We start from the raw sequence: 23,361 nt of genomic DNA on the forward strand, positions 1-23,361 counted from the left end.
ATCCGCAGCACACACCTCTACCACTTGACCTAATGGCTGTTGTCCTCCCTGTGCCACTAAAGGGGTAAGAGACCATGCAGTTTTACAGCATAGAGTGATCTGTGTCACTGCATTCCTCTTTCCTAGAAATACAACTTTGCATTTGGCTGTATTCAAATACATTCAAATAAACTGTTTTAATACATCCAAATGCAAAGTTATACATCTAAGAATGAGGAATGCAGACCACACCTATAGACTGGGGGACTGTATCCCGGAAAGCAGTGACTCTGAAAATGATTTTGGGATCATAGTGGACAAGCAACTCAACAAGAGAGCCCAGTGTCATGCTGTGGCAAAAAGAACTAATGTGATCCATGATTGTATAAACCGGGAAGCAGTAGGTAGGAATATGGAAGTTATTTTATCTCTGTATATGGCACTGGTGAGATAGACACAGGAATACTGCATTCAGTTCTGGTGTACATATTTTTAAAAGGATGTTGAAAAACTGGAGAGGGTGTAGAAAAGAGAGACAAAAATGACCTCAGGACTGGAGAAAATGCCTTACAGTGAGAGACTTAAAAATCAATCTAAAACTTAATCTGTTTAGTTTATCAAAAAGAAGATTGAGCACTGATTTGATTATTGTGTACAAGTACCTTCACAGGGAGAAAAGACCAGATACTAATGGGCTCTTCAATCCAGCAGAGAAAGACCTAACAAAAAACAGTAGCTGAAAGCTGAAGCAAGACAAATTCAGATTTGAAATTAAACACAACTTTTTAACTGCTGGAACAAACTACCAAGGAAGTTGGTGGATTCTCCATTTCTTGATGTCTTCAGATCAAGGCTGGATGTGCTTTAACCAACCACAGATTATTGGGCAACTGTGTGAAATGTAATGGCTTGATATGCATGGGGTCAGACTAGATGATCTAATGGTTCTTTCTGGCCTTAACTTCTATGGATCTAACTATACTGAGGACTGATCTACATTAATGGGCATGTCTACCCTAGAAACATAAGTCAACATATGTTAGATCGACTTACAACCACTGGTGGCTGATGTCCACACTACACTCCTTCTGTCGGTGGCATGTGTCCTCACCAGGAGCACTTCCAACAGCTGAAGAGGGGCAGTGTGGGGGGCTGTGAGCCTGGGCTCTCAGCTCCACACGCAGCTCCCAGATTTCCACAGAACAGCTCAAGACGTGTGCGTAACATTAGGGCAGTTCTCCTGGCACACGTCATGTCACTGTTCCAAAGCATGGCGATGGCGGCACTAGAACGTCTCAATAAAACAGTGATCAAAATTTAACCTGGGCAGAACAATATTTTTTTTTCTTAGCTTCATTCTCAAGCAGCAGAATGGTTTTAGCTGAAACTTTCCAGAAAAAATCAGTCTGAGGCAGCCATCTGGTATGGAAAATTTCAGGCCAAACTTTGCTTACAGTATAGTTATAAGCAACTGAAAACACGGTTTTATAACAGAAAGTAGCTACCATTGCCATGGATAATTTTCTATCTAATCTATCTCTGATGTTGTCTTACCTAAAATAAAATAGTGTGGGTAGACGTCTTTGTATCTGTAGCACCTTTCCCCTGAGGTCCTCAAAGCATTATACAGAACATTAATTAAGTCTTTTTCTCATTTATCCTTGGTTTAGCATATCCAACAACATTACATAATTTAGGACAGGAAAAATGACTCAGAGTATCAGTGAGTATCAGTTGTCCTTGGAAATTCTTATGGATTGCACTGTAATGTTGCAGCAACATCTCAGAAGATATCAGGTGAAGTTTTCCCAGACAAGCATATGCCAGCTGATATGGTCTGATATGTGATCATCTCCTTGGCACAAAAGCACAGCAATGAATTTAATACATTACAGATTTTTCTCAAATCTGCTAGAGCCCTTGCATGTTCCAGAGTGCCAAAATTCTTTGATGGGTTTATGCTGGAGAGGATGTGTGAGAGGATCAACTCTCTTGCATAAGTTGTAGAAACAAGTAATTATTTACCGACTGAGCACAAAGTCAGACTTGTTCTCTGTGGCAATATGTCATAAATTTGGGTCTTGGGTAAACTCAGGGACAATTCAATCTGTCATGATACAAGTCCTGAAATAGGTAGAATTCTCAGTTATGATCAACTAACATAGGATCAAGAAAGCAGAAAGATAAGACAAACATATACAATTAATTATTTGGTTTATTGGTTCATGTGACAGTGTTCAAGAACATAATTTATAACAAAGCAGGATGAAAGAGGTTTAACCTATTTTGTTTGCTTTAACAAAATCATGATGTGTAGCAACCTTTCTGTACTTCAGACCCACTAAAGATTCATGCTGATAGTTCAGAAACTGCCATGACTTGCACGTAATCTTCTACCATTTGGAATTGATGCTATAATTTTGTTTTTCTCTGTACCAAGACATTTCTCAGTGTTGGGTGATGTTCCAGAATATAGCTGTCTGTTTTTATCAAACATCTATTCTTTGCTTCGACATCCTCTTCTGTTCCAAATAAATAAACAGACTTAATTAATTAGAGGTACCTGAGAGAGGTGATGAGCATAGGACTGAGATGCAACTCCTGAGTTCTAATGGTGACATTGACGCCCCTTCCACTCTCTGTGCCCTTGGATAGGTCACTTAATCTCTCTCTCTCTCTCTGTCACTACACCTCTATGTGAAGAATAAACTTAGCTACATGACAAGAGTGTTGCAAAGTTTAGTTATGTCAGGTGCTATATACCACACAAAGTGCTATATTATACACAAAATGTTTGCAAAGTGAGGTAGACCACATAGCTAGTATGTTAAGAAAAAGGTTGCAATTAAACTGGAGCCTAAGGAACAGGATCCTGTCAATTAAATAGCACCTATAATTATCACTAATTACCAGATTTTAGAAGACTTTCAGATGGATTAGACCAGATGCCTTGAAATTAACAAAATGTTTAATAAACAACATCTTTCCTTCCTTACACATTTGGTCAGTCAAAGAGCTATGATAATGTAAATATATAGAGAGGTCAAATAAACATTTCTCCCTCGTTTATTTTAAAAGCACAGATACTAATTAGATGTAAAATTTTCAAATTTGCCAACTGGAAATTATAAAATTGTAAATAAAATATCTCATGAGACTGAAGCCACATGAAGTTTTTCATGACTCTATGGAAAGTCTCTTTTCCTCTGCTGCTTCTTCCATTCTGTTTTATTTACATTGACCTAGTTTTAAAATGGATAACTGTGACAACTGTGACTCTTCAGTCTTAGTCTAGTATAAATTAAATAGATAGAAGTATACATTCTAGATATAGGAAAGTTCTCCTTATTCTTAAGGACTAGAACATAGTCTAGCTGCTCTCAATATTGCCTGATGCACCTTTCAAAGATGCTGTCACCTATGCATAGCAAATGCTGCCCTCTGCTGGCACTATTCACTTACATAAAAGTATCCAAAGGACATCTTAGCCTTGGTCTACACTATAGTTAGGTCGACATAATGCAGTTTATGTCGACCTAACACCTTGTCTACCCTACAAAGTTTTGTCGACAGAAGGCAGCTTTTGTCGACAAAGCAGTGAATGCATACACACTGCGATGCAACTTTTGGCGGCAAAAATGCCTTGTTTTGGCAACAAAATAAAACCACCCCGACGAGAGACATAAGGCTTTTTGCACAAAATTTTTGTCAACAAAGTGCCAGTGTTGACACCACGCTTGATTTTATCACTTTAATTGGCCTCCAGGAGGTGTCCCACAATGCCCATCCTGACCGTTCTGGTCAGCAGTTTGAACTCCACTGCCCTGCAGCCAGGTAAACAACCATCTGCCCCTCCTACGTAGAAGCCCTGGGAATTTTTGAAATTCCATTTCCTTTTGGCTCAGCATGGAGAGGTCTCATCACACCTTCCCAGGTGACCATGGCAAATTATCACAGCAAATGTTCTCCAGCTTGGACCATTGCAGAACTGCTGGATCTGATCAGTATATGGGGAGAGGAGGCTGTGCAGTCCCAGCTGCGCTTGAGCAGTAGGAATTTTGATACCTTCTGCGAAAAGATCTATGATTGGGACACGCTGAAGTGCAGAGCAAAGATAAAGGAGCTGAGGCAGGTGTACCATAAGGCGGGGGAGGCAAACCATCGCTCCAATGCTGCACCTAAGACCTGCCGGTTCTATAAGGAACTGGACACTATCCTTGGTGGCAACCTCACTTCCACTGCCAAGAGCCCCGTGGATACTTCGGCAGGCCTGGAGGTGGTGTAAAGAGCACCTAACCCTGAGGACGAAGTCATTGATGAAGAGGTGGAGTTAGATGACCAAGTGGAGCTCCTGGCAGGGTCGTCCGGTGGGGCAGGTAGCCAGCCAGGAACTGTTCACCACTCTGGAGGTGTCTACCAGTCTCAGCAGTTGCTCTTCAGCAAGCAAGAAGCAGGAGAGGAGATGCCTGGAACGTGGCTGTGGTTTGTGTAGTGTGGAGGTGGGTTCAGGGTATAGAAATATACAAAGCTGGCTGTGTTTCTGTGTGCTGGACATTCCCCTGTACAGCTAATCAGTACAGCGGAACAGGGTGTTGATGCATGCTGAGATCTCTAGGAAAGTTTCCTGGAGGTACTCAGCAATCTTCTGCCAAAGGTTCCTTGGCAGAACTGCTTTGTTCCTTCCCCCATTGTAGGAAACTTTTCCACGCCATTCGGCAGTCACTTGGGCAGGGACCAAAGCAGCACACAGGTGAGCAGCACAGGGACCAGGGCGGAAGCCACAAGTGTGTAGTAGATGTGCCCTTGCTTCCCTGCTTACCCTAAGCAGTGAGATGTCTGCTATAATGACCCCCACTTGTGGAAAAGGTTGGGAGAATTTTTTCCCTAGTCAGCTGCACTGCAACCCTTGCAAAGTGCCCTTTACCCCATGTAGAGTGACCTGCACCCCAGCCAACACTCACCACACTTCGGGTGTTCACCGAGATGTGTGCTTGCCAAGGGTCAGTGAGAAAGTGATTGTTATGTTACAAAAGGTGTATTTTACTGAAATGTTTCAGTGCTGTGCATGAACATAACAATCATGTTTCTGTGGATTGTTCCCTCTGCCTCAGCAGATGTAGCCTTCAGGAACACCCCACACATACCAGCCAAGTGTCTCCGCCAGATGAGAAAGCGCCCAAGAAGGAGCAAAGACGACACGTTCCAGGAGGCACTGCATTGCTCCAATGCAGAGAAAAGGGAACACAAGGAGTGGAGGGAAGCTGAAAGGCAGGACAGAAAAGAAAATCAGGAGTTTGTTAAGGATGCTACTGAGAGGATGATTAAAGTCGTGGAGGAGCAAACAAAGATGCTGAAGTCCTTAATAATGCTGCAGACTGAGCAGATGCGTGCCCGCTCTCCCCTGCAGCACATTCAGAACTCTTTTCTATACCCTGTCCCAAACTCTGACCTACAGTCCTTTCCGCTTTCTGGGACTTCTCGGTTTCCCTTTCACTCCATGCCCTGGACAACTTTCAAAAGGATAGCGGGACCTACAGATAGCTCTGAAAGTCTGCCCTTCCCTGATTCCGCCTTTCCCACCAGGCATCTTTGTGTGTGTTTGTGTGTGTGTCTTGTTTCTTGTGCAACAAGAGCAAAGATTTTGAATGGTAACTCATCTTTATTTGTTTCCTACAAATTGAGATAGCAGGCACCACCAATACCTACACAGGCACTTTCATCATTTGCTTACTGGAATGTAAGGCCCCAAATGTCACCATTGTTTCCAAGGAAAACTACATGTAATGTAACACTGCAGCACCAATCACAGAGATAGACATTACTGGTTCTCAATTTCAAAGAGTTGCCTCAAAGCCTCCCTGATTCGAATTGCCCCCCTCTGGGCTCCTCTGATAGTCTTGGTATCTGGCTGCTCAAAAACGTCAGCCAAGCGGTCTGCCTCAACACTCCACCCCTGAGCAAATCTTTCACCCTTAGCTTCACAAAGATTATGCAATGTACAACATGCGGCTATGACCACGGGAATATTATCCTCATTGAGGTCTAGCCTGGCATAAAGGCATCGCCAGAGCGCCTTTAATCTGCCAAAGGCACATTCTACTGTCATCCGGCACATACTCAGTCTGTTATTGACCTCTCCTTACTGCTGTCCAGGTTTCCCATATAAGGTTTCATGAGCCACGGCTGTAAGGCATGCCAGGTCTCCTAGGATCTATATGGGCATTTCAACATCCCCCACTGTAATCGGATGATACTAAACTGGGAGGAGTGGTAGATATGCTGGAAGGCAGGGATAGGATACAGAGGGACCTAGACAAATTGGAGGATTGGGCCAAAAGAAATCTGATGAGGTTCAATAAGGATAAGTGCAGGGTCCTGCACTTAGGACGGAAGAACCCAATGCACAGCTATAGACTAGGGACCGAATGGCTAGGCAGCAGTTCTGCGGAAAAGGACCTAGGGGTGACAGTGGACGAGAAGCTGGATATGAGTCAGCAGTGTGCCCTTGTTGCCAAGAAGGCCAATGGCATTTTGGGATGTAGAAGTAGGGGCATAGCGAGCAGATCGAGGGACGTGATCGTCCCCCTCTATTCGACATTGGTGAGGCCTCATCTGGAGTACTGTGTCCAGTTTTGGGCCCCACACTACAAGAAGGATGTGGATAAATTGGAGAGAGTCCAGCGAAGGGCAACAAAAATGATTAGGGGTCTGGAACACATGACTTATGAGGAGAGGCTGAGGGAACTGGGATTGTTTAGTCTGCAGAAGAGAAGAATGAAGGGGGATTTGATAGCTGCTTTCAACTACCTGAGAGGTAGTTCCAGAGAGGATGGTTCTAGACTATTCTCAGTGGTGGAAGAGGACAGGACAAGGAGTAATGGTCTCTAGTTGCAGTGGGGGAGGTTTAGGTTGGATATTTGGAAAAACTTTTTCACTAGGAGGGTGGTGAAACACTGGAATGTGTTGCCTAGGGAGGTGGCGGAATCTCCTTCCTTAGAAGTTTTTAAGGTCAGGCTTGACAAAGCCCTGGCTGGGATGATTTAATTGGGTATGGGTCCTGCTTTTGAGCAGGGGGTTGGACTAGATGACCTCCTGAGGTCCCTTCCAACCCTGATATTCTATGATTCTATGAAACTGAAGAACAACGATTAAGTGATTTGACCAACATAAGTCATACTGGCGGAGAACCAAGGATTCCTACCAGTCCTGGTCTCTCACCACTAGATCACATACTATTCTACAGCAAAGTAAAAAAAAAAAAAAAAATACAGCAATCCATATCTTTCAAAGTGTTCCCACTATGTTTTTAGTTTGAAAGTTGTTTTGCCTCCTTGTAACCTGCAAACTGTAATTTACATTATATTATTATTTGTAGTGCAGCAGTTCTCAAAGGCTCCAATCAGGATTGGGGCCCCACTGTGCTGGGGATGTGCATATTTATAGGAAGACCCTGTCCCTGGCTTGAATAGATTAACTTTAATATGAAAGCAGATGTAGCAAGCGTTTAAAATAGAGAGAGAGAGAGAGGTAGGGACTTAGTACTAAGTTAAGAAGCTCACTGGTGGAATTTTCAAAAGCACATAAGTGACTTAAGAGAACAAGTCCCCTGTAGCCCAGTGGGCCAGCTTACCTATATTATACTCATTGCTTTGTTATTCTGTGAGGAACCTACAGGCTTTTATCCTGTAAGATTTGGCTTTAATAGATAGTGTGAGGCTTGAGGCCTATAACCTTTGGCATAGATAAATTTAAGTAACTCATAAGTTATAGGGAACTGAAAGTAGCATGCAAGAGGGGGAATTTTGTCCAGAATACCGACATCAGCCACCCACAGAACATAGCTAATGCCAGCATCTGGAAGGTTCTGGACAGAATGTCCGACCGCAAAGGCGCCATGGTAACAAATTGACGTGTAACATCATACATATACTAACCTATAGAAAACTGACACCTTAAGGGTAGGAAATACAAATAAGGACCTTTATTGAATATGCATTGGACATGGTAACATCAGCATAACCTATTATAAAAGTAACCTCCCAGGGGCAGCAAGTAGAGAGATGTAGATCTTGGGAGGGGCCAGAATGATGGCCACTGGGGAAGATGAGGACGGTGACCGTGATGAGAGAGATAATGGTTAACATTCCAGGGTGTAAGTATGGCCATCTAAATGTACTTTCTCTATCTGCCTTGTTGAGTTTGTGTGTGTATAACTTTGCTAAATTATTAATAAATCATTTAATTGTGTGTGTGTGTATATATATATATATGAGTTCCTATAGTGTGAGTGTTGCACCTGTGTACATTTGGGTTCCCAAATTATATGATAATTTTACAGTAATCTAACTGGACCTGATCTTGGGGCAAGAACCTGTTAATCCTCAAGTTACAATTGTATATATTCAACTTTGGGTCAGGTGGTTATAGGTCACCTTGAAGATGGCATCTACAAGGAACATGTCAATGTGCGTACCTTGGTAGTCTATCACACTCTAACCCAAAAATGGAAAGTTCCACAGATGGCCTATTGCTCTAAAAAGGGGCCTCAGTATATCTGCAGATGTAATGTATTTGAGGCAAACACTATCTTCTGTCGACTGCAGGGAGAGCTCCAGAATCAATCATCGTTAGGGTGTATGGTCCAACTGACCCGATGGAAGACTCCTACAGAGAGGGTGACCAATGCTGGAAATAGCCAATTTTGCATAGTAACCAACCAGGAAAGGTTCCTTTTTGGTTCCTTGGAGTGTCAGGTCACAGATCCAAACTTCTGTTTTACTCCTAAGCAGTTTACCTCAATTGGAAATCAAGTGATTTCCCCTATTCCTGTCTTTGAAAACACAACCATTGTTCAATCTGATCCCTTCTATCAGGATTTGACTATCCTATATACCCCAACATTTTTAGTACATGTTCCCCCTCTGGGACTACAATTAAAACAGTTGGTTTCCTTTTCTCACCCAACATATACAGTGGTTTTGCAATATTGTCAAATCCACAAATAAACCATAAGAGCAGAGCTCTAGAAACTCTGCACTTGTGTGAGTGTCTGGCTTTTGACACTGGAAATTCCCTACTCACTCATTCTGTACCCAGAAACAACTCACATTTCTTTGGGTTCAGTTTCAAATTGGCCACCTTCAGCTTATCACAGACCATTTGTGAATGTTTTAGTGCACACCTGGATATCATCTAAGTATAGCAGACAGGCTGAGAGGGGATGCCATGTAATACCCTGTAATGTAATATCCATTAGCCTCTCAAATATACTTGATGCACTGCACAAGCCAAAAGCCATCACTATAAACTCCCATAAATCTTGACCTGCTACGAAAAGCAGTTTTTTCCTTAGTTTTTGGATTCAATTTCACTTGCCAATACTCATTTTGAAGATCCGTTATGGAAAACCAAATTGAACCTGCTAGGATATCATCTATTTGTGCTAATGGATAAGAATCTTTTAAAGTTACTTCATTTCATTTTCACAAAGTCTGGTGCTGCTATCCTTTTTCTTAACCAACACAAGGGCCCAAGGACTGGTTGCAGGTTGATTATTTATGCCTTCACCATACATTTCTGCAATGGCCTATAATGCCTTGTCCCTCTTTGCTACTGTTAAACAGGGAAGGGGCGCTTTAATGGGTTGGTTTCCCCCCAGTACCAACCATGTGCTGGACCAGTACAGAACAACCTATTTCTTTGCTGGATTCAGAGAACAGCTGAATCCTAACCAGAAAGTCATTTAGACACCCTGTTGTTCCTCATTTAAGTGTATAACACTGCCCTGGAACAGGTCCGATAGAAACTCTGAGAGCTCACCTTCACCCTTTTCTCCCTTGTACTTTTACTTTGTACCAGCATTTACCAGATCTACCGGTTCACACTTTGCAACCGTGGTTCCCTTTTTCACTGTTTGCTGCTTCACTTGTCAAACGATAAGTAAACAAACAGGGATCAATTCTTGTTTCAGATCCACAAGCACTTTAGTATCTCAGATTCCGCCTAGAGACTCTTCTCCGCTTCCTGCTCCCCAAGTCTCAAAAAGGTTTCAGCCACTCCTCATCTTTTCCCTTGCTGGAAAGCTACCACAGCATGTAGCTGTTATAATGGTTTCTAGCTCCTTGGAGCACGACAACTCTTTCACTGCAAACCAATTGCATACAAACCATGTGTATAACCTGGGCCATATCTTTAAAGGGAATTTCTACAGACTGAATTTATAAGACCCCTTTCCTGGCATTGATTACACAGTTATTAGCCACAATGAACTCCAAACAAATTATCATCCACTATTTCAGCTACCCACACTTCTTGCTTGAATTCCAGAGATCCAACCTTCACACAGTCTCCTGAGAGAGGTTGGGGTCCTATTGAAAAAACAGTATGTGATCATGTAATTAAAGACTTTATCATAATGCATATGCACAAGGAAGCTGAATTAAGGTCGTACAGGCAACCTTAATTCTGGCATTTCCTAACTTTTGAGAGCTTAACTTTGCAACCTTAATAATGTTATTTGAACCCAGGTTTTTTGTGTGTAATTAACATAGGAACCACCATACCAGATCAGATCATTGGTCTGTCTAGTTCAGTATATTGTTTCTGGAAGTAGTCAATATCAGAGCCTTCAGTGGAAGGTGCAAGAAACCCCACAGTGGACCTTTTAAAGAACAGTCAGACCATATAGCTCATGTCAGTAGGTCAGTACGAAAATTTCTGAGAGTAAATCTTCAGAATGTAACCATAGGTAAAATGTAATCACGGTCTTTTACCTTTAAATTCACAAAGCTGTCCAGTACACTTACACTGTCAACCATGCCTTGAGTTTTACATTTTTTATACCATACTCCTCACCATGGTATCAGAGTGTTTTAGCTATCTGTGTTCTTCATCTTCAACCTCAGACATGTAACTGAATTACAGGTCATGCCCCAAGTTCTATTATTTCTCTCTTGAATCATAATCGTAAGGGTATTGTCTTGATTCTGTGCATCATCAGCCAAACTGCTTAGAGAAGAATGATTTCCCTGGAACCTGTAGAAAGGACTTTATATATTTATGTTGTTCAATATGTAAATTCACAAGCTTCTAGGTTTTGAACAGTTTTTGACTTTTAGTAAATGTATGTATTCTAAATTGTATTGTTGTGTACATGATTTTCAGCACTCAGTATTCTTAATTATCAATCACTAGTCTTACGTATTTCATTAAGTCTGGACCTATAATCTAGTTCAGCATCAATCAATATAATATTTTCCCTTCATTTAGAAAAGGACATTTCATCCTAACTTATGTAAGGCATCTTTTATCTACGAAAAACTAGTTTCTATAGGACATACTGTGTTGTCATTGCTGAGCAGGATGTTTTATACTCTTGTTAAATGAAGAGCTAGCTATCCATGTATCTCTACCAGGAATATATAATGGAAATAGAAGAGTAACTCTGAGAACAGTACAGTCTACAGAGAACACTAAATAATAAACCTCCTACTTGAACGGACATGATGATAGCAGAACATGCATTAACTAGACAGAGAAACAAAAAAGTATAAAGTTGACAGCGCAGTCAGGCAAACTGAAGTGGACTAGCCTCTTGGTCAGGAGGTAGCCCATGTTAGTGCTAATGCATTTTGCATTAGTGTGTTGTTGATAAAATCTTGAGGCCTGGCATCAGAGTTAATTACAGAAATCTACAATGATTTTACCTCACCTGCATGTTTTACACAGGAGCGATGAGATCAACAGCAAATCAGATCCTTATCTGTGAAATCTTATTACAGAAAGTCTGCTCAGCATATGAGATGGCTGACTGCTAATTTAAAATGACAAATGTGTCCTGCAGACTCCTGATCGTTTTAAAGTTCTTTGAGTCTTGATCAGAATTTTACAAAAACAAAAGGTATTCAGACAATACCAAAGAATGCACAATCAATCAAAAAGTAGATTTTAATTGTTCCCATTTGGAAAATTATTCAGATAACCAGATACATCCAAGAATGTTGAACTTTTTACTTGCTCAGGTAGGGGGATGAGGAATATCATCATTACCTTGTGACGGATTGATATGAGGTAATCCTAACTAAAATTTAAAAGATGGAGTAATATACTCAGAGATGTTACCAACTAAAGTGCCATTCAGTACTCAATAAATCAGCCAACTTCTGGTATTTCTGGGACAGGATATGTAAATTCAGAATATTAATTATGGCTTGAAAAAGTCCATTATATTAAGGCTTAAGAAATGAAATAAAATAAAATACAGCCTGTCAGAATTGTAAAGTTTAGAAAACCGCCATTTCTCTATCAGTTGCCACCAATCTTGCAGACATAGATTAATGGTAGTCAGAACCTAATCTGTGTTGAGTGATCAGGAGCCTTTCAGAATGTGCAAAACTTCAAAGGAGATGTATTGCTGAGGGCTCAGTATTATCCGAGCAGGGTCTCAGGTTTAACCAGACTTTTTAAGTTGAATATATTTTTGCTTTATAAAAATAATACCCAGCTCTTTTATAAAACTTTTCATCCATAGATCTCAAATTTTGAAAGGCGTTTAGGTGCCTAACAATAAAGGTAGGCACTAGTGGAATTTCAATATGCACTTTTAGAAATCCCACTAGCCACCTACCTGCATCTTTAGGCACCTAAATACCTTTCAAAATCTGACCCAAAGTGCATTACAAAGTTAACAGGTGGGAACCTAAGGCACAGAGAGGTGAAGTGATTTGCCACAGGTCACGTAGCAGGCCAATAGCAGAACCAGAAATAGAACTCAGATCTCCTTCTATGAGGCAACACTGCCTCCTTAGTAGCAAGTAGTACTTGGGTTTCTGTAATATTTACTAGTTTATACTTGTACGTGCTGTCATATTTTGAAAGAAGAAAAGAAGTTGTTTTTGCCAGACCTAGTTTTTCCATCATGAATCATGACAGCAGGAAGCATAACTGTCTGTGATGATGCATGAGCTCCATTGCCAGTGATATGCTGGCCACATCCAGATTTATATTTCTTCAGCAGGTGTGTCCAACACTATCACAGTGCCTGCCAGAGAGCGGCAGCTGGATAAGGACCAGCTGGCAATATGGGAGGGGGGAAAGCTTTTGAGGTGCTCTGAAGGGCTGGAACCATGTTTTCTTGTGTTTGTACAATGACTAACACAATGGATCCCTAATCCTGACTGGAGCCTCTGAATATTACTGCAGTTAAAAAAGCCAGAACCTCCAGTACAATGCAACTGCTTTTTGCTGTAGTGCGGGTGTAATCTGGCCATAAAGCCTGATTAACTGGCCCAGAGATCCTTCAGTGGGATAGCACCAATGTAGGGGTGCTAATGCCATGCACCCTTCATGCTGCCCATGTAGCAGGGACATGAGAATGGGGAAGGGGGTATCATCAGGATGCCCTGTCACATTAACCCTCAGCTGCATTTTTGGTCTCTTCTGATATTACCTAATGTAAATTCAAACTGCTTAAACACAGCAGAGAGGGAGCTGCCTACCCAGAGCAGCAGTACATTGGGGAGTGCAAAGATAAGCTTTAAAGTACCATAAAAGCATTTATAAATTGGGTAATTATTCTTATGCCTAGTTTACAGATGGGGAAAGTAAGGCTCAAAGTCATTAAGTGATTCATCCAAGATAACAAAACAAGCCACTGTTGGAACTAGGATTAAAATCCACTGTGCTTGTTTGCTAGGCCCACGCCCTTCTACACAAACTTGGAAAAGAAAAGGTCATAGAGTTCTTACATGGAGAGAACTATCGCTCTTAGAAAGCCCGCCTAGGTCTGTCTTTCATATGACACTAATGTGATTAGTTTTTCCTGTTGCCAAGAGATATTACTGTCTACATCTCAGTTACAGGTAGGCAGGTATGCAGCTTGGCAGTGATGTCAAAGATCATTCTAGTCAGAATAGAACAGATATGGTCGCCAGGTCTCTCTGTTCAGGAGATTTGCATAGCAGTTCCCATGGTGCTCTCTGCACATATTTACGAAGCATTATTGCGTAGATTTGGCTTCTAAACGAGAATATGGGTTTGGCTTATCAATAGTATAGAACCTATTTCCAAGCTTGAGGAGTGCTCAAACTCATCTAGCTGTAGCTTTATTTGGTTTGGGATATCTCTTTGTTTAAATTGCCCACCTTTTGCATTGCTGAAGTACCTCAAGGTCTTCTTTTACACTTGTTAGGAGGTATATTTTAGCTGTCTATAAATTGAGTGTGTGTATATTAGATCTTGATATACATAAAAACTAACCATAGTTTATAAAAAACCTTGTTGCTCTTTACAGATTTGAAACACGTTAGCTTTATTTTTGTCTGTTCTACAACTATTTCAGTTTCTATTAAAGTATAATTTGCATTATCGCACTTTTTAGCCTCCATGAGTGGGAGTCCATTGGGTTAATTAATTGTAATTTTTATTGTCAGAAGATATACATCTAAGTGGATGGTGGCAGGATGGATGAAAATTTATGATTATAAAAAAATTTAAATTAAAAAAATCTGATTTAAAAAACATTTTTCTTTTTAAAAAAACCTATTTAAAATTAATTGTGAGATTATGACAATCTGTGTTAAAGCACAAACTTAGTATAATCCATTACAATAATTTACATTAAAAATATACAAGCAGAACATTTTCTGCCAAATTGCTAAAGCAAGTCAAACATGGTGGAAGTCGCTCACTAAGCACCTGGAAGCAAAATTTGTTGATGTGCTTAACTAACTTTTGAAAGCAGTAGCAGGTTTAGAGAGAATATTTTCTTAATTTCAGTTTATTCAACGAGTTAAATTCGATTACTAGTTCATTCACAGTTAAGAAACCAACTGGGTGTTGAAAAGCAGGAAAGCTTGTTTTTCTCTTCTAATATATGAATAAAAATGAGGTGTGTGAGGATGAGATCTACCAGTTCTAAAATCTTGAAGGACATGGTGACCAGAAACAATTAGTTCAATTCACTAACCACTTCCTTTATTTAATAAATCATAGAATCATAGGACTGGAAGGAACCTTGAGAGGTCATCTAATCCAGTCCCCTGCACTCAAGGCATTATTATCTAATATAATAAGCAAGTATTATCTAGACCAGTGCTACTCAAAGTGGTGGTCTGCAGACTGGTGCCGGTCCGCAAGCCATCGGCTGCCAGTCTGCGCGCACATTGGGAAAAAAAATTGCTGGTCCCCCACATCAGATAGCTTGAGAAGCACTGATCTAGACCATCCCTGACAGGAGTTTGTCCAACCTGCTCTTAAAAGTCCCCAACCTCCCTGGGCAATTTATTCCAGTGCTTAACCACTCTGACTGGAAGTTTTTCCTAATGTCCAATCTAAAATCAGTTAATTTTTAAATGCAAAACATGTTTTGCTAAACTTACATAAGAAAAAAGTATCCATCATGTTTAAAGTAGTTTTATTTAACAAGTAAAAAGCAATTTTAAATGCTGCTTTGTGCAGTTTTAATTGAATTCCAATTTCCATCCAAATGCAAGATGACACAAATCACAAGTAAAAAATTATCATCTATTAAAAAAGTCATTCACTATCTTCTAACATAATTTTTAAAAAATCAGAATCTGAATAATTGTATGTTAAGCTATATAATTTCTTAAAGTGTATGGATATAGTGTGTCCTCCTGGTTAACAAAAAGAGATACCAATTTTTACCAAACAGTGAGAATCAACTTTTCTTAAGGAAAATAAGAAATACAAATGCAAAACAAGATTAAAATAGATTATTTAAATCAAGGGTGTCTGCTTGCTCATTTAAATCACTTTGATTTAAATCAATCCACCATGGTGGATGGGTGTTTGGTTTGGAGTTCTGTAATATTTTGTACTTTTTTCTTTTCTTTTATTAATTGGCTTTTAGTTTGGGAGATTTGCCTCCATCCTTGAAAGGACTGTCCCTAAAATGAGTCAGGGCAGCCCAAGTCACTACTTGAGAAGTAGAGTGCAAAACTACCCTGTATGGGTTACTAATGCCTTAGAACTTGGAGCTGCAGTAGAAGAATGCTTAGTCTGGTCATGTGCTAGAATGGACCTGAGTGGTTATTCACGTATGCATTTCTTTGGAATTACAGATATGTGCTTATTCTTCTTCTCAAATACCATCAGGACACTTCCCAGTGTCCCTTATATGCATTCTGGAATGCAGAAGTATTTAGTCTTCTCTGTGTATTCCAGGAGACCTGGAATAGGAGTTATCACTAGCTGAAACATTTGATTATGGCCAACTCACTAATCCTTGGATGCATCATGGTACACACTGTACATCATTTGCTCTGGTATACAATATGACTGCTGTCCAGTTTGCTGGTATTTCAGTCAGATTAATCTGGTGTTAAACTGGATTGTTTCAGCTTGATATCTTCTGCAGAATTTCCATCCACAAATTCTTCCACAACTTCCTTAAACTTTTCCTGCTTTATCTGATCCAGATGATGCAGCTGTTCTTGGTCCACATTCCAGCTGCGAGATACATCACTCATGGAATGGGGAGGTGAAATGAAGTGAAAAATAAACTCTGTGGTTAATTGTTGAGTGACTACCCAATATATAACACCCTAAAGACAGCTAAAATACTTATATACTTTAATATTACTTTTCCATGATGTAGGTAATTGCTGTAGTTGGCATAGGAATGTTGCATGGTTATGAATGGGAGGGGAAGGGATCCATGGGAACCCTTGAGATATTAGAGAAGTTTTAGGAGCATCCATGCCTTCCTCTGCTGAAGGAGCTGGAAACTGGTTGCCTCAGTTTCACTATTTCTTGAGAAGATTTTTCTGGAATGTCTTTCAGAACTTCACTCTCCCTTGTTTGTGTATCTTATATAGACAACCTCTTCTCTACAAGATCTTAATTCTTGTGGCTCTCTTCCATTTGACTGATGCTTTGGATGTAGGGAGAGAGACTTGAAACCAAGGTCCTGGTCACTTCTAGTAATTAAAGATCTCCTACAATTTCTTTTAAGAGGAGAGGTGTGAGCCCTGAGGTCCAGGTGAAATTCCAGTTGGGTAATTGCATTTGACCTACAAAAAACTTCCCCTGGTACTCTCAGTTGGATAACATTTTTTTACTTCCTGTTCTAAGCTGTTGTTTAAAGGTGTTGCTATGCACTGTCACCATATTTAATTGTAGAAGTAGATGCATTTCATTAATGGATGAAGGGATTTCTGTGTTGATAGAGAAAAATCCTGCATGTTCCATTCAAGGCACTGAACTACCTCTTTATGAGTAAAGCAAATAGGATTTGGCCCATAAGTTGTAAATCAGCGTGCAAGACTTTTTCTTCTAAGCACAGTTACATATGAATAGCTCAATATAAAATATTCCCTGCAGTAATATAGTGTTAACTGTATTGGGGACATCATTGACTATTGCAGGAAAAATGTAGACCTGTGAACTTAGGTCTTGAGAGTGACAAGATGGATGAGGTAATTATTGTTTATTGGATCACTTTGTGTGGGTGGAAGGGACAGTCTCTCACAGGAAGAGGAAGAGCTCTGAGGAAGAGCTCTGTGAAGCTTGAAAGCTTGTCCCTTCCACCAACAGAAGGTGGTCCAATGAAAGATATTACCTCACTCACCTTGTGTCTCTCATATCCTGGGACCAACATGGCTACAAAAACACTGCAAACAGCTTAGGTCTTGATGTATAAATAGTGCAGAAAATCATTTTAAACAGATTTGCTTGTGTGTTCTTGCATGTGATATTTATCTCAGTGTGTATCTTCTGTTAATGATTTCAGATCTTTAAATGAACATTTAACCTTTTCATTAAAGCTTTTAATTCAGTATTAATGGTAGATCAAGTTTTGAACTGTATGTAATATCGTGACATCTCTTTCAGAATCTGGAAAGTTAGACAATTGCTCTTAGTTGTGCCAAATACATTTCTAATTAAGATTTAGTATCTAAACTATGGATTTGTGTTTTGACTGCAGATTTTGCTACTGAAAAGCATCAATAATGGATATTTCTAATAGCAGTCCAAATTATTCATAATTTGGGTTGATTTTGTAGCTAAACAATATGTTCAGTCTGTTCCTCTGCTGATTTTGCCTTATTGCTGTTATTGTGTTTAAGATTGTCATAGGGGTCATAATGTGTTGTCAAAAAGCAGATGAGAAGTTTTCAAATGAGCCAAATTCTGAACAATCAAGCACAGTTAGGTTGAGACATCAACAATAGGAATGTGCAGTCAGAAATGGAAGACGTTGGAACCGAAGCTTCTCTGAGACAAACGATATAAAGAAGGAAAAGAAGAAATATTTTGGAAGAGTTTTCATCCACCATGCTGTAATTGTAGTATTTTGAAATGTAGGGTTAATGTATCATTCTCTCTGTAGTGGGCATTCCAGTGATCACTTTTTTTTTTTTTTTTTTTAATTTCAGCCAGTTGGAGCTAGCGACTATTTGGAAATATCTAAGAATTTTGACACAGTCTTTGTTCGTAACATACCACTATTTACCATAGCAAAAAGGACCCAAGCTCGCCGCTTCATTACTCTTATTGATACATTTTATGATCATAAGGTGAGAACTAAGTGTTTCAGTTACACATGTATTATAATGTTGTTTGGCCATTTTCTAAATTAATCCTGTCTTCCATCAGGTAACAAGTAAGACCATCTTATTTTAGATAACATTGTCAGCTATAGTAGAATCTCACATTTAGTTCAGTCACATACATAATTTGCACACACAAAAATGGCAGTTTCTCTGCATTTTTTGGCAAAGACTTGATAACAGAGGTAGTATATTACTGAGATGACTACTTCTATAAAATTTGCCATGATCATGTCCAGCCAAGACTCATTGGGTGCCTTTACAATCATTCAAATACACAATAAATGTTGCAACATCCATTTTAAAAAATCAAGTCAAATAGACTGCTATCACCTCTGTTATCACTTTTAGTGCACAATTGTTTGCTCACCAATCCAGGACAGAGCTCCATGGGGGCTGACCCCAGAGCCCGCACAGAACCCCAATGAAGCCATTGGGGCTCCATGCTGGTGGAAGGGTCTGCTCACAGGCAGCTAAGTGGAGGATCAGGGCCTTATTTTTTCACAAGTTTCAAGTAATTGGCCAGGTGTCTCCCAGGCATTAGCGTGAACTAGCAAGGTCCTGCTATATTTTAATTTCTTCCTTTACCCTTAGTAAGAGTGGCTTGGGTACTGAGAGAGGAAAGAGGTCACTTACATTTTTCATATTTAAATAGAAAGTAATGACCATGTCCAGAAAATTGTCTATGATCATTTAATAATGTTGAATATTCTTCTTTGAAGACCTACTCCTATAAGACTCTCACTCTTGAGTTTGCAAAAAGAAAAGGAGTACTTGTGGCACCTTAGAGACTGCCACAAGTACTCCTTTTCTTTTTGCGAATACAGACTAACACGGCTGTTACTCTGACTCTTGAGTTTGTGCTCCTTAGTACAATGTCACAAAACTTCCAGCTTAATTCCAGGATTGAAAATCCTATGTGATGTCTTCAGAGAAGCAGAATTACAGGGAATTAATTTTCCTTTATTTTCATTTTTCAAAAACATAACTTACTTTGGCTTTTTCTATATCTGAAATGTACATATTTTCCCTTATTAAAGGTACCTTCGCTTAGGAGTAAAATCTGGCCATTTCTAGACATTTGTAATCTATGAAGTGTTTTTTTTTTAAAGTGAGAAATTATTGTTAACACTTTGAAAATTTGTGAGCTTAGCGTAATACGATGATGTTTTAAAACAAACACTGATTTCAATGGGACTTAAGCATGTGCTTAAATTTAGGTAGGTCCTTATTTGTCCTTCCTGAATAGGGATGTTTTACTGAATCAAGAAATAAACAATTAAATGGGTGGTGTCATTCTAGTAACTAAAGAATGTGCCACTGAGTATTCTGGAGCTAAGCTCAGGCTAGATGATTTTAATTTGGAAGGGACAATTGGCATGTTAGCACAGCCAGTCGGGACTAATAATGAAGAGAATATTAAAGTGTTAATATATTTGTTAAAATGTGATATTAATTTTAGAAGAAACATTGATTGTAGATTTTAAATCAGGTCGCAGAACTGCTAATGGAACAATAATGATAAATGCACCACTTAACTTGGATTTACAAAGGTTTCAATCATGGGGAAGCAAAATCAGCACTATTAAAACAACAAAAAAGGCATTTCATATTTAAGCTGATCATTTTAAAAGAGTAATGAAAATATTAAGTTCCATCCTGTGTGTGATTATATATGTACACACTTAAATATGTATGCAATCAGGAAATATCAATTGAGATATCAGTCTTTTACAAGATGATCATAAAGGCCCTGATTCACCAAGAAACTTAAGTATCTGCCTAACTTTAAGCATGTGAAGTTTAGTCTTATTGAAGTCAGTTAGGAACCTGCTTAAATACCATGCTGAACTGGGACAAAATACAGTGTCTTAGAAAATATGTATGCATAGGCATGGAGTAACAAAATCAGAGATACTTATTTTTGCAATCTGTTACCTCTTAGTATCATCTCTAAGAAGCACATCAGGTGATCATGAAATATGACCTCCTCCAAAGTACATATGAGCATTAAGCAACATTATCCCTATTTACCCTATAACTAATCCTGTGGAAAAATCATCTAAAAAATCACAGTTAAAACTTAATACATACTAATCTATATTTTTTCCATCATTGTGAAACTAAATATTTGTGGAGACTGATCTGCAATGGAAATCTTTTGTCTGGGATCTATCCATATTCTGTACACTGTCCACAATGCTATTACAGTATGTTTATATCATAAACCTCATAGGGATATCGGTACTTCACTGTATACAGTAGCTCTTCAAATCCAATCTGAAAATAGTTATTCCAGCCTTAATAGTATTATTAAAAAGTAGTAATGATAAAACTCAAGCTAAATTTTTAACTCACTTGAATTTTGAGAGTCCAAAATGAAGTGGCCAAACTGAACTTTTAGAAAGACTTCATATTCCTTAAACATTCAGCTGATGGGAATGTCTGTGCAGTTCATTTATCCTCTCAGTGCAACCCTAACTAGTGAGAATCCATAATTTCCCGGTGGTTTTCATAAAAGGTAGATTACAGTGGTAAATATTATGTCATATAACAAATATTCTGAGGTGACACAGTTAGGTGGATCCATTCCTGCTGAATGACTCACTGAGGGGAGAAAGCACTTGCCATCCTGGCATGTGCATAAAAAGTCTTCAAGCTGTTATTCAGAAAAAGACCTGGTTAATTAGAGTTAATATCACTATCTATTTCCTTGTCTCTCACAAGTGACTAAATAATAAATCCAGGTAGCTGCAGTGCTAGTGGGTGGGTGAAAGTTAAGATACTTGGAAAAACGAAGTGAAGTCCTGGAAAGCTTTTCCCATATGAGATGTGTGTGTAGAACACAAGTGATGGCGCCAATGCACATTTCTCCCTGTTTCAGATACGCATTATTTGTTCTGCACTGACACCTCTCCAAAGCTTGTTTCCGCTAGAGCATCATGACAGTGGCCTGGAGGAAAGCAGAATACTGATGGATGATTTGGGGTTGAGCCAGGTGAGTGATATCAACATCATCTCCTTTTGTTACAAAAGAGCATAATTGCCTTGGTCTGATATCACGGCACCAGTGCAGGAGAAAGAATGAGGTAAACATTTACCAGGTGGCTTGCTGCTGTGTAGTAGAATCCATGCACCACAGTTGTTACTTTTCTAATTACATATTTTACTGTATCTGTATGGTCAAGGAAAAGATCAATAGATTTGGATCCATTTTGCATAAATCTAGGGATCATTTTATATCTTAATATTCTATGTATTTGCTCAACAATTATGAAAATACTGACAGACCCAAGCTTCACCCTGATGTAATTTCAGTGAGTTCAGTGGAGTTGCACCAGGCATCAGTTTAGCTCACTATGTTTAACAACTGGAAATGACAAATAAATTGTCAGTTGTATCTCTTTGTAGAGATGCAGAGCTACCTTACAAGTCTGTCCACTGGCTACTGGTCTGAGTGGCTCCTAATAAGTTTGTGTTTGTTACAAGGGAATCTACCTAGTTGATTTATTACAATTGCTAATAGCTTTTAAAATAATTTTTAACTAGATCGCTCCATATAGGGCATTTTTCTGCAATTTTTTTGGATGACTCAAATGAATTAAACCTCTGGCGATGTGCATTACGGTGTACACAAAGCAAGCAATACTGGCCCCCAAAAGTATTGCCTGTCTTCTGATTGCTTAAATTCATCTAAGGTTTGGGATTACTTAACATTTGTTATAATTATTTAATTTTAAGGAAAGAATAAAACCATATTTTACCAGTGATGGTAATCAGCCATTAAACTGTAGCAATTGTATGTTAAAACAATCAAGAAAATGTAGCTCTGTACTGAGTCAGTCAACAAAAAAGTGGAAGTAGGCGCCAACATCATCATTTTCCTTTTAGCCCACATATATTGCTTTGTCATATTTCTACAGAGAATTGAGTGGCTGAAACAGGGATTTCCTTTAACATTACTTTGAGGGTTTTTACATTTTATTTCCTTTTTGGTACCCTATACTGTCCACTGTCTTGTATTATTTAGCTCTCTAAAGAATTCAGAGGTATAGTTTGGATGGGATGCTGATCAAAATAGATCCGTGCCTCACAGTTCTGTGTCGTTTTTTATATATCAATCTAGGATTCAGCTGGAGGACTTTCCATGTTTACAGGAGAGGAGGAAATCTTTGCATTTCAACGAACTATCTCACGACTTACAGAAATGCAGACTGAACAATATTGGAAAGATGGGGACAGAAGCAAGAAATGGTTGTAGCTCAAAGATGAACAAAACCTCTGAGAACACAAAAATAGTATATAAAGAAAAAAGATTCTAATAGAATTGGAAGCATTTTTAATATAAATGAATTGATTATTATTGCACTTATCCTCTGGACCATAACTTTTCATCTGCAATGTTGCCATTTCAAATTTAAGAGCTTCGTAAATTGTGGTTTTTGTTTTGGTTTAGGTTTCTTTGACACCCGCAGCTTGTGGATCTGTTATTATGCCTTTTATATTTCAAAAAGAAAAGGAGTACTTGTGGCACCTTAGAGACTAACGAATTTATTTGAGCATGAGCTTTCGTGAGCTACAGTGAAAGCTCACGAAAGCTCATGCTCAAATAAATTCGTTAGTCTCTAAGGTGCCACAAGTACTCCTTTTCTTTTTGCGAATACAGACTAACACGGCTGTTACTCTGAAACCTGTCATTTTATATTTCAGTTTTTTTGTCCGGTACAGCATGACTTCAGTATTCAACATGGTTAACTGGTTAACTTCTTAGTCTGCTGCTCAAGTCAACCATATAGGCAGGGGTCACAGT

At 39.2% G+C, this 23,361-nt stretch overlaps 1 protein-coding gene across 1 annotated transcript in view; it reads left to right on the top strand.

Moving 5' to 3' along the window:
* Window positions 1-23,086, top strand: part of AFG1L (AFG1 like ATPase) — a 133,859-nt gene extending 110,773 nt beyond the window's left edge. The window contains exons 11-13 of the mRNA XM_077812903.1: window positions 18,378-18,518; window positions 21,436-21,549; window positions 22,678-23,086. Of these exons, the coding sequence (XP_077669029.1) occupies window positions 18,378-18,518; window positions 21,436-21,549; window positions 22,678-22,812 (390 nt within the window). The 3' untranslated portion in view covers window positions 22,813-23,086. The remainder of the gene's footprint in view (window positions 1-18,377; window positions 18,519-21,435; window positions 21,550-22,677) is intronic.
* The last annotated feature ends 275 nt before the right edge of the window (window positions 23,087-23,361 follow it).

The sequence above is a fragment of the Eretmochelys imbricata genome, chromosome 3 (genome assembly GCF_965152235.1).
Source record: "Eretmochelys imbricata isolate rEreImb1 chromosome 3, rEreImb1.hap1, whole genome shotgun sequence".
Lineage (NCBI taxonomy): Eukaryota > Metazoa > Chordata > Testudines > Cheloniidae > Eretmochelys > Eretmochelys imbricata.